This window comes from Camelus bactrianus, chromosome 33 (genome assembly GCF_048773025.1).
Source record: "Camelus bactrianus isolate YW-2024 breed Bactrian camel chromosome 33, ASM4877302v1, whole genome shotgun sequence".
Classification (NCBI taxonomy): domain Eukaryota; kingdom Metazoa; phylum Chordata; class Mammalia; order Artiodactyla; family Camelidae; genus Camelus; species Camelus bactrianus.
Window position 1 is genome coordinate 10,062,649 of NC_133571.1, and position 12,793 is coordinate 10,075,441.

General features: G+C 38.3%; 1 protein-coding gene across 11 annotated transcripts in view; it reads right to left on the bottom strand.

Moving 5' to 3' along the window:
• Positions 1-12,793, bottom strand: part of USP28 (ubiquitin specific peptidase 28) — a 56,616-nt gene that overhangs the window by 13,791 nt on the left and 30,032 nt on the right. For all 11 annotated transcript variants that reach the window (XR_012503877.1, XM_074357125.1, XM_074357123.1 and 8 more), the window contains 5 exons: positions 11,992-12,119; positions 9,331-9,426; positions 6,078-6,257; positions 3,955-4,175; positions 112-182 (listed from right to left, as the gene is read on the bottom strand). Coding sequence is in view for 10 of the 11 variants with exons in the window: in XM_074357125.1 (XP_074213226.1) it covers positions 112-182; positions 3,955-4,175; positions 6,078-6,257; positions 9,331-9,426; positions 11,992-12,119 (696 nt within the window). In the remaining variant the exon portion in view is untranslated. The remainder of the gene's footprint in view (positions 1-111; positions 183-3,954; positions 4,176-6,077; positions 6,258-9,330; positions 9,427-11,991; positions 12,120-12,793) is intronic.

The window sequence follows — 12,793 nt, forward strand, 5'->3', positions numbered from 1 at the left end:
TCAGGGAAGTTCCCATTCTATTTCAAAGAAAACTATCAAATTTTCTCTTAGTGTCTCCCACTAGCACCATCACACACGCCTTGACTACCTTCCCGTCAGCTTTCACTCTACCTGACGAAGGAGAGGATCACAGTACATCTGCTCGATAGTCTGCGTTGTGCTTGCAATACAGTTCTTTAAATCTGTGAAAAAAGAACACTTAGTTACAATGATTTCATTCCACATCACACAGGCTGCTTTAACTCTGCACATTCTTCTCTGTACACGGGGTTCTGACGATTTCAACTTCACTCTACGAAACACAAAGGAGTATGTAGTTTTACAGGAGCTAGCACTTTAGGTTATAAAGGCTTTTAGTTTCATGTAACTACATTAAGATTTTAACAAATGATCTCTTACAACTGGCATCAAAATTTCTTAAAAGAAGAAATAATCTCTAGAAAAAAGACCTTAATGGGTCACTTGGGTGTCAAATATACATCCTAGAGACAGGACATGAAAGAAGGCAGAGCAAAAGGCAAGGCTAGATTTCTGTGAATAAGAACTTGGGAATAATCTAGATTTTATTTATTTGTTTGTTTGTTTGTTTATCTATTCATTCATTCATTCATTCATCTATCCATTTATCTCTAGATAAAAGGAGAAAGGAAGGGGTGGAGGGAAAGTGAGCAACATGACAGCGAGGCCAAAAGAGTTTAAAGAACAGAATGTTGAACAGTTTGATTTTTCACTGTGTGTATCACTCAGTCTTTGTCTCATTAACCTTCAGTAAAGCATATTTCATGTGGAAAAGACTTTAAAAGTGGAAATTAAGGAAAGCTAAATTACAAATTTGGGTCAACTCCGATCACTATAAGTGAAATAGAACCTGCAAACAAAAGTCCAGGATCAGACGGCTTCACTGGGGAATTCTATCAAACATACAAAGAAGAGCCCACAGTGATCCTTCTCAAACTCTTCCAAGAGATTGAAGAGGAGGGAATATTCCCAAACTCATTCTATGAAGCCACCATCACCCTGATACCAAAGTCAGACAAAGACACTACGAAAAAGGAAAACTATAGGCCAGTATCACTGATGAACACAGTGATAACCTGTTGAACAAAACTCCTCAACAAAATATTAGCAAACAGAATACAACAATACATAAAAAAGATTATACACCATGATCAAGTTGGGTTCATCCCAGAGACCCAAGGATGGTTCAACACACGCAAATCAATGTGACACACATCAACAAGAGAAAGGACAAAAATCACATGATCACCTCAACAGATGCAGAAAAAGCACTTAATAAAATTCAACATCCATTCATGATAAAAATCTAACCAAAGTGTGTACAGAGGGAACATGTCTCAACATGATAAAAGCTACTTATGACACGCCTACAGCCAGGATAACACTCAAGGGTGAAAAGCTGAAAGCCTTCCTGTCAGAACCCAGGACGCCCACGCTCACCACGTCTATTCAACACAGTATTGGAAGTCCCCGCCACAGCAATTAGACAAGAAAAGGAAAAAAGGGGGATCCAAACTGGAACAGAAGAGGTAAAACTGTCATTATATGCAGATGACATGATACTGTATATAGAAAACCTAAAGGTTTCCCACAAAAACTACTAGAGCTGGTAGAGAATTTAGCAAGGTCGCAGGATACCAGATTAACATAAAGAAATCAGTGGCATTTCTTTACACTAACAGTGAAATATCAGAAAAGGAAAATAAAGAAACAATGTCTTTTAAAATTACATCCAAAAAAATAAAAACCTTAGGAATAAGTCTGACCAAGGAAGTGAAAGACTTATACACGGAGAACTACAGAACATTGATCAAGGAAATTAAAAATGATTTACAGAAATGGAAAGATATCCCATGTTCTTGGATTGGAAGAATTAATATTATTAAAATGGACATACTACCCAAAGCAGTCACAGATTTAATGTGATCTCTATCAAATTACCCAGGACATTTTTCACAGAACTACAACAAATAATCCTAAAATTTATATGGAATTACAAAAGACTCAGAATTGCCAAAGCAATACTGAAGAAAAAGAAAGAAGCTGGAGGAATAACTCTCCCAGACTTCAGACAATACTACAGAGCTACAGTAATCAAAACAGCATGGTGTTAGTAAAAAAACAAAACATATGGATCAATGCAACAGAACAGAGGGTCCTGAAATAAACCCACAAACATTTGCTCAATTAATCTTTGCTAAAGGAGGCAAGAACATACAATGGAGTAAAGACAGTCTCTTCAGCAAATAGTGTTGGGAAAACTGGACAGATGCATATCACTCAATGAAGTTAGAACTCTCCTCACACCATACACAAAAATAAACTCAAAATGGCTTAAAGACTTAAACATAAGACACTATAAACCTCTTAGAAGAAAACACAGGCAAAACATTCTCTGACATATATCTCAGCAATGTTCTCCTAGGGCAGTCTACCCAGGCTATAGAAATAAAAGCAAAAATAAATAAATGGGACCTAATTCAACTTACAAGCTTTTGCACAGCAAAGGAAATCATAAGCATAACAAAAAGAAAACCTAGGGAATGGGAAAAAATATTTGCAAAAGATGAGACTGACAAAGGCTTCATTTTCAGAATATATAATGTATATACGCTCATACAACTTAATAAGAAAAAAACAAACAACCCAATCCCAAAATGGGCAGAAGACCTAAACAAGCAATTCTCCAATGAAGACATAAAAATGGCCAATAGGCACATGAAAAAATGCTCAATATCACTAATTAGCAGAGAAATGCAAATCAAAACTACAATGGGGCATCACCTCACATCATTCAGAATGACCATCATTCAAAAGTCCACAAATGATAAATGCTGGAGAGGGTGTGGAGAAAGGGGAACCCTCCTACACTGTTGGTGGGAATGCAGTTTGGTGCAGCCACTATGGAAAACAGTATGGAGGTTCCTCAAAAGACTAAAAATAGACTTACCATAAGTTCCAGCAATCCCATTCCTGGGCATATATCTAGAGGGAACCTTAATTCAAAAAGATACATGCACCCCAATGTTCACAGCAGCACTATTTACAATAGCCAAGACATGGAAACAGCCTAAATGTCCATCAACAGATGACTGGACAAGAAGCTGTGGTATATTTATACAATGGAATATTACTCAGCCATAAAATATAATAAAATAATGTCGTTTTGCAGCAACATGGATGGACCTGGAGATTGTTGTTCTAAGTGAAGTAAGCCAGAAAGAGAAAGAAAAATAGCATGATATTACTTATATGTGGAACGTAAAAATTAAAAAAAGGCAAACAAACTTATTTATAAAACAGAAACAGACTCACAGACACAGAAAACAAACTTATGGTTACCAGTGGGGAAAGGGGTGGGAAGGGATAAACTGGGAGTTTGCAGATACTAATATATATAAAATAGACAAACAACAAGTTCACACTGTATAGCACAGGGAACTATATTCAATATCTTACAGTAACTTACAATGGAAAAATACAAAAACAAATATATGTATGTTCATGTATTGACTGAAGCATTATGCTGTACACCACGAGCTGACATGACATTGTAAACTGAGTATACTTCAATAAAAATATATATATACAAATTTGGGTCAACTGAAGCCAGAGTTCAGATAAACTAGGAAAAGAAAATCAGCAGATGCAGGAAACTCTCAAAGGTAAGTAAGTGTCATGATGTCTCAGATCCCCGGGAGTCCCAGAAATTCTGAGAGGAGAATGTAGGAGAGAGCTTTTCACGACTGTAAAATGGAAACGTGTGATTCAATCTTATAGGGAGCAGAAAGTACCGAAGAGGTCACAAGCCCCGTGCCCAAATTCAACAGTTTGCATGGCAATGGGAGGAGGTGTACCCCAGGTACCAAACTTCCAACTATTCAAACACATGGAAAAGGCAAAGGGTAAGTGTTTACAAGAACTGAAGGAGCTGACCTTGTATATCCTGTTCAATCTCGCTCCTCCACCTCTGAAGGCAGGTCTTAACAAAGTTTATCTCCTCGTCGGTCACTGTTCGAGGAGCTGGGTACGCAGGCATTTCCATGGAAGACAGGGAAGATGTGACTGGCTTATTTGCTGTCTTAGAGTTGTGTGAAGAATCTTCCGAAGAGGAAAAGGTACCTTCAGCATCCTGAGAAGTGCTCTCCTCATTTGTACTGAAGGAAGATAAAAAAAACATGCTCATATGATAATTTCCGAAATATGCCTTGGCCTAAATGTGCTCTGCAGGGCAAGCTGTTATATGGGAAAGTACAGCCAGAATTCAGTGAGTGCGTACTCTGGAAAGGTGCTGAGCCGAACTTAGCTAGTAAATGGCAGAGAGGGATTTAAACCCAGATCTGCCTGGGTTTAAGAGTCTATGGCTCCTGCTTCTCTAACCCCTTGTTCTAATGCCTTCTCATCAAGAAAGGATGAGAAGGAATATGGAAAAGAGGAGACTGGGACTGGAAGAGTCAAGGAATCAACTACAGAGTGTCCAAGATGCAACCGACTAGAGTAGGATGATCCAGACGGATCCAGGAACAAAATATACACAAGAAAAATCAGTATCAGCTCAACATCCATCTCACAGGAACACCAGCCAGGTGGCACCGAGGAGAGTACACGGCACAGGACTGAAAGGCAGGCCATCCCAGCCCAACCATGCCTTAGTTAAACACCCAGTCTAATGCCTCAGCTATAAAATGTGAATGTTAACTCCTTTGTATCATTGCTGTAAACTGAGAATAAAGTATATAAAGTAAATGTTAGTTTATCTGCTAAGCATTGCCAACCTGCACACAAACAGGAGTATAAACTAAGCTTCTAACTATACTTGGGTTTCTGTTTCACACCAAAACGGAAGAACATAAACTTTCTGTAGCTTTGACTTAAGAAACCCTCCGTCCCTGTTTTTCCCACCCGCCTTTTTCTCAAAATAATGGAGAAAACCTCTTTTCCCTATGGATCCATACATATGAAAAAATAAGCCTAATATAAGCAAAGGAGCAGATATCTTAATCTCAAAAAAGATCACACACACACACACACACACACAGAGTAATTTTAAAATCTAACATCAAGCAGTATTATTTTATGTGATTAAACAGACTGCCAAGGCTCTTTTTAAAAATTGAAACCACTTCTATTTCATTAAAGGACATAAAAACATTCTACAAAAATCCAAACACATAAGTAGAGTATAAAAAGTAAAAGAATCCCCCATTCCTTGATTCATGCCATTGCCTAGAGATCATCATTCTTAACACGTGGTATGTTCTACCCAGACAGGCACACTTCTACGCACACATGATGAATGAATGTTATTCTGTGGAGGGGGGGGGGGCGCCTGGGGGAATGGCTGGGTTTTTTTTTTTAACATAAAAGTCTAAGTAATCTTTTTTTAAAAAATAGGTTCTAGTTTTCTTATTAGTAATTGAAAGATTATTAATAATCTTTTTTTTAAAATAAATTCTAGACACACACATCAAATCTGATCCGAGCAGACCCTGGTGGCTCCTACAGACCACAAGGTTGCTGCCCGTAGCTGAGCTGGGAGAGAACCAAGGGCTCGTGTGACTTGGCCTCCCTGCTTCTTTTCTAGATAAGCCCCTCTAGGCTGTCCTCTTCAACTTCTAGCCAGTTCTTTTTCATATTTTAATTTTACATTTATGAGTAAGTTTCTCTTTCCTTGACGTTTAGCTGGTAGAACATACTTCAGCAGCAGCTGAGAGAATGAGATGTTTTGGAAGGTCAGGGGCGGAGGGTTTCCTGTGAGCAAGGCCTTAGTGGCAGCTAGCTTGTGGCTAGCTCAAAACTAGTGGCCCTGGTAGAGAACGGACACTGTTCACTGGGACAGCTCAAGACACCTCTGAAATAATCCTGACTATCCTGCGGGCAAGACAAGGCACACTCCCTCCACGTGACAGTTGGCAAAATCCTCCCCTTTAAGACAAAGAGCTCGTGGCCCTTGAGCTCTTAGGGGGTGAGTGTTAATCAGGTGGAAAGATGGCGCACAGTTCAAATTAAACCAAAAACCCCAACACATGCATACTATTTTTAAAACTTGTCTTCATTACCTTTCCTTGGATGTCAGGTCAGATGCCGGGCAGTGCACTGAAGAAAGTGGTAATGTCACGCGTGCATCACTTGGAGATGGAGAGCTTTCTGAGGCAGGTTTTGTGCTAGCAAATTCAATAACATATTTCAGCATGTCCGGGAGTGGGAACCGAGCCGGGCCCGAGCCGTACTTCACATACCTGCGGGGCGAGAAAGCGGTACTCCGCTGCCAAGCCTGTCCTGCATCTTCAGGCTTGCTGAGAAGGTCTGTTACTGTGCGGGGAGTCAGTGGATAGGCTTACTCCTGAAGGCTACGCAACATTCACTACATTAATCCACAGAGCGAACGTCCTCTAATTACAAAAGTGAGAAGCGCTAACACTACACTTTTACACCTGGCAGAAAGCCTTTCAAGTGGGCTCCCAGTCAAAGTCAGGCCCGTTACGCTCTCTCCTGACTCACATCACACTTAGGCTCTGGCGATAAAAGTAAGAGCTGTTTCTTAAAGGAAAAGAGAGATTTCACCAGTGCTCAAATCTGAAAATAATGTTAGTGAACCAGTCCCAAGGGTTTTTTTCTCTGCTGCCCTTTAGATCAGGTACTTTGCAACTAGGAAACCTGAGAAAGAGAAAGCTGGAAATGGGAAGGAGGTGTTGACAAAGCTCAGCGTTTAAGAAAACTGGCAACACAACTGTAAACTGACTATACTTCAACTTAAAAAAATGGGATTCATAGACAACCAAAAAAAAAAAAAAAAGAAAACTGGCAAATCTTTCCTCTGCAGAGTCCTACGTACCCTGTTATTCACATACTCATTTAAAAGCACGGGCCAGGTATAAATTATTGAAGGTTCCCTTGGGATTAATATGTAATAAATATCTTCAATATGTAACCAAAATAACTCATAAATTATTTTAATAATACCCAGTGTTCTGCAAGTACTAGCATATGCTATGCTCAGCAAAGAGATTGACCTTAATGAATTGTACACTTCACTACAGGAGAGAGTCTAAATAGCACAGTAATTCAGCTGACTCATTGGCACAGGTAAACTCTCTGATTCTGGGATTCCATTTACAAAAGGATGGAGTCACTTCATATTTTTCTTCTCCAAACAAAGTGAAGGAAAGAAACAGGTACAGAACTAGGAAGAAGAAAAACTATTCCTATATCAAAAAGGGCATTATGAAATGAAAAATAAAACATAATGTGACCCCAAATCAACCACATGTTAGAGAGTATGTAGCAAAGAGTTCATCCTAATTTAAAGGAGAAACAGAATGATTTTTCCTGTAGATCTGCCTGCCAGAGAGCTAGAGCTTTCATTGGAAAGGATGTTAAATATGTAAGGCTAGAGAAACTTTAAAGAACTGTTCTATTCCTTAGATCTATTTCTTTGGCTTAATTTCAGTTATCATTTTCTCTAAATTCCACTTATCTTTTAAGATCTACTTTCTCCAGAAAGTCCTCCCTCAATGTGCCATTCTCCCTAACGCTGGAAGGAACATCTCCTCTCTCCTACAGTACGTGATCTAAACCTCTTGCCTATCCCATAGATACGATTAATATGTCTTAAGCCCACAGTGTTTGTTGAAATAATTTATTAATATTACTGGCTTGGACCAAAGGAAAACATTTTATTAGCAATGCAACACTGATTATCTGTTGTAAGATTTTAAGTCATCATTTTACATCTGTAACTCTTCCCAGGTTTGTTGTATTTTAATGACACATGCAAAATTTCAGGAAAAAATTTTGTCTAAAAAACTTATCTTCCATTTTATGACACAACAATTTTCCTGTTCTACTGAATTCCTTTAGACCAACTGCTGCATACAGTGCAGTACCTTTAGTACAATTTGGTAGAATCAAAGCAAAAGTAGTTCTAAAAAAGATGTCTACACTGTATACAAGAAACCTTATTTTCAATATTATATCAAAGTACCTTATAGAAGAAATAGTGAACATTTTAATTTTTTTAAATGATAGAAGCAATGCAGGCACCTGGTAAGAAAATCCAAATACAAAAAAGTGTAAAAGCCCCATAAAAGCCATGCTCCTCTGCCTCAGCTCTCCCATCTAACAGTGTCCATGAACAGTTTCTTGTTATTATTCCCAGGATTACGTCATACACAGGGAAACCATTTTTTAAAAAATTATCCAAGTAAAATTATCTGAAATTTAAAAAGTCATTTTATTTTAAAAAGAAGTAGTATCCAGAGTATAGAAAATGCTCCTGTGCACTATTTTAAAATCTAATATAAGCCAGAATGGCTTGATGGTTCCTGGCAAATTGAGCATCTTTGAGCTATAATGCATCAGGTATATCCGGTTGTATAAAAACAATTAAAATTTTCTGATCTTATGAAGTATCACTAAGACCTTAGAAGTAAAATACTGCTGCAGGTATAAAGCCCTGTGAATCTCTTCCAGGACAGTATCTGAGGGACCGATCATCAGCGTAGGTCAAAGGCAACTAGACGCTGGATCTTAAAAGGGGAGAGGCACCTACAGGTGCAGGGTCTTTCTGGGGTTGCTGTGGGAAGTTCTGCTTCTCAGGGAAGTTTCTGACCTAGCAACGAAACGGGTAGAAGCGGTGCGGTGGAGGCAGCAAAACTGTTAAGCAGATAAAGCGGAAAAAAGCCATTGACACTGGATGGGATTTCCTTCCTAAATTCCAAATCAATGGGCTCTCCTCTGACTAGAGAGAAATGACACGGACTCCTTAGTAGGCACAGGGTGATTCCACAGAAACAGCACCTGCAAAACAAGTGAACAAAAAGGGACAGATTCCCCAGCAAGAGAAGGGGCTTTGGACGTGTCAGGAGCACAAGCCCTCAGTTTGAATCAGCGCTGCTCCAGGAGAACACCGCTGTCTTACCTCCCCAGCACCTCAACAACTGCTCTCCCAAGACAAAGGGGTTGGAGTTTTGTGACAGTTACCTCTCCCGTGTTTGTGGGAAAAGGTGGCAAGGTGGGTAGAAAAGGTAAAGGGCTATGAAATCAGAACTTAGGTTGTCTTCAGTGCACCACCGATAACCGACTGTGGGACTGGGTCACGAGGGTCCCCCGGGGAATAGCGCCCCAAGGACACAATGTGCTCATCTTAAAGACGACTGCTTCACACTTAGGAATAATTTTTTCTTAGCTATTTTATAAAATACACATTAATGCTTAAACTCTGAATTATTTTTTAAATATTAGCAAATTATCTGATTTTAATGACTCACTCTTACCTTTCACATTTCTAAATACAAGGTGTCCACGACTCACCTTTCCAGTTTCTGCTGCAGAACTTTTATTTCCTCTTTCAACTTTCGAATACACTCTCTCTTACTTCGAATAAGCTCTTTGCTCCTGTACATGTACCTAAGCAAATGATAATCCCACAAACACAATTTATATTTAAAAACGTTAATGACACAGTTTCAGCAAACTTGGGATACAAGGAAACTGCCTTAATCAGACAAATGACACCTTTGAAAGCGCAGAACTAACATCATATTTAATGGTGAGAGACTGAAAGCTTTCCCCTTAAGATCAGGAACAATGCAAGGATAACCACTCTTGCCTCTTCCAGTCAATGTTTTACTGGAGCCATAGCCAGTGCAGTAAGGTAAAAAGAAATAAAAGTCATACAGATAGTAAAGGAAGAAGTAAAACTGCCTTTAGTTGCAAATAACATGTAAAAATCATCTATATAGGAAATCTCAAGGAATCTCCAAAAATGCATCAGAACTAATAAGTGAATTTAGTAAGGTCAAAAGATGCAAAGTCAATTTAGAAAGAAAGAGGAAAAAATCCAGTGCATTCCTGTATGCTTGTAAAGAAGAAATGAAAAGTAAATTTTTTTTTAAAAAATCTTGTAATAACATCAAAAGCAAATAATTATTTAGGGATAAACAACCAGATATGTGGAAGACCCTTACACAAAAAATTATAAATCCCTGTTGAGAGAAATTAACTAGGACTTAAATAAACGGAGCAATACTGCATTCATGAATTAAAGGACTAAAAATTATCAAGATGTCAGTTTCCCCCAATTGATCTATAGGTTCAACACAATCCAAATCAAAATCCCAATAGCTATTAGGGGTTTTGACAAGTCGATTCTAGTATTTAGATAGAAGTGGACCAGAATAACCAAAACAATTTTGAAAAAAGAACAAACTTTGAGGTTTACACTATCTGATGTCAAGATAGTACAATAATATCACAGTAGCCAAGACAGTGTAGTACTGGCGTAAGATTACACAACAGACAGAATAAAGAAAAGGCCCGCAGATGTAGGTTCAATCAATTTTTGAAAAAAAAAAAAATTCAATGGGGGAAAAGGGAGTCCTTTCAGTGAATGGCACTGGAATAATTGGACATCCACACGCCTCCTTTCCCACTCCTGCAAAAAGAAAAATCCCCTTACCTCATACTATACGTAAAAATAAACTCAAAATGGGTCACAGACATGAATACAAGAGTTAAAATTACAAAATTTATAGGAGAAAATAGAAAACTTTTGTGACCCTGGTTTGGCAGATTTCTTAATTAGAATACAAGAAGCAAAAACTATAGAAGAGCAACTGATACATGAGACTTCATCGAAACTAAAAACTCCTGCTCTTCTAAAAACACTGGTAAGAAAGTAGAAGAGACAAGCAGAGACAGGGACTATTTGGATTTGCATCTAAAATACACAAAGAACTCTTAGAATCAGTATGAGCACAATCAACCAGATTAAAAAGCGCATAAAAGATGAACAGACACTTCGCCTAAGAAAAGAGACAAATCACCATTAATTAAGCACATGAAAAGATGCCCAACACTGTAAATTATCAGGGAAACATAAGTCAAAAGAAAAATAAGATATTCCTACAGACCGAATAGAATGGTTAAAATTTAAAAGACTGATAATTCCAAATACTGGTGAGGATTTCGAGCAAACAGAGCTCTCACACACCGCTGATAAGAGTGCAAAATTGCACAGCCACTTTAGAGAACAGTTTGGAAATTTCTTATAAAGTAAAAAAATATACTTTTCATATGACCCAGCAATCTCACTCCTAGGTATTTTACCCAGAAGCACTAAAAACCACACCAAGACTTTTATGTGAAAGTTCACAGCAGCTTTATTCGTAACAGCTTAAAAATGGAGACAGCCGAAATGTCCATCAATCGGTAAATGGAAAAAACACTGTAGCACATCCATTCGCTGTAACACCACTCAACAGCTAAGAAAGGCTGCTCTGACACTCAACGACACCAATGGACTCCAAAAACATTATTCCAAGTGGAAGAAGACGGTCACAACAGGGTTCATACTGAGTATTAATGTCCCTAACTATGACATTCTAGAAGTGACAAAACCACAGGGCCAGAAAACAAGAAAGTGGTTGCCTGGGGGTGGGGGAAAGGGCCTGACCGCAATGGGGCATGAGGGAACTTCCTGGGTGATGGAAATGTTCTCTATCTTGACTGTGATGGTGGTTACTTGGCTGTAAACATTCGTCAAAACTCACTGGCTGTATGCCTAAGAATGGCAACATTTCTTTTTATGTAAACTGTATGTCAATAAACTAGACTTTAAATAGATTAAAATTCTATTAAGTCTGCCTAGAATTTTTTTTTCCAAAGTACAGATAGTATTTAGATGAGAAATGAATACACTGCAGCTACTCTTCATACTGTTTATCAGCACAGATTAGCAGGGCTTTTACCAAAGCCAAGCTACTCAAATTGTGGTCCAGAGATCAGAAGCATCATTAGCATCACCCTGAGAGCTTCTTAGACATGCAAACTCTTTGGCCCCAACCTAGATCTACTGAATCCCAATTTCCACAGTATCAAGACCTCCAGGAGCGTCCTATGTACCACACGCTTAGTACCTGCTCACTTCTACTGCTGCAGTACATCAAGAAGCCAATCAACCACCAAACTCACCTGTCCATATAGATGATCTGAGGAAATTCCAGCTTATTGTGAATCTTCTCTGGCTGACCAAGGGACTGATTGAACTCAAATCTTGAGAGTTCAAAGGTCAACACTGGAGGTAGCTTCGTAAACCAACGCTATTGTCAGGAGTAGAAATGCGGGAGAGAGAAGTTAATTTTAGGAAATGTGATATGCCAGCCAGATTTAGTATGTCCCTCATCAGACTTTCTTCTTTTGGTATAGAATTTATATTCAAATCTAAGTCATACTACAGAGGTTTTTTTTTTTTTTTTAATCTCAAATAATAAATTGACCACTTAAAATCATCCCTTCTTAGAGAATATGGTTAAACACTCCTCAAGATTCCAAATTTATGAGCCAGTCAACAACATTTTAACTCAACTATCATCCTCAGAAATAACAACCCTTAAATATGTGAAATGCACCAAGAATCTACATATCATTCACTGGATCATCAGTATTCCAAAGAGGTTCAAACCCTGCAGAAAATGGCTAGCCTAACCAAAGAATTAGAAATTATCTAAAAAGACTAATATGTATACATAATATTACATACTATTAAAGTCTGGTAACCATAATTTGAATCCCCAATTTTTTAAAAAAGGAAACTTGAAATAGCCTCATAATTATGAGTTCTCAAGTTGCTGAGAATATCCCTGAATTCCAAGAATTTCCAGATCTCATAAAGGATTTAGTCAAATCCACCTATAATGTTACCTTGAGTTTCAGGAAAAGAAAGCATCAAGTTATAAAAGAGCGCTCAACTGTCACTGATCACAGATGAGGAAAT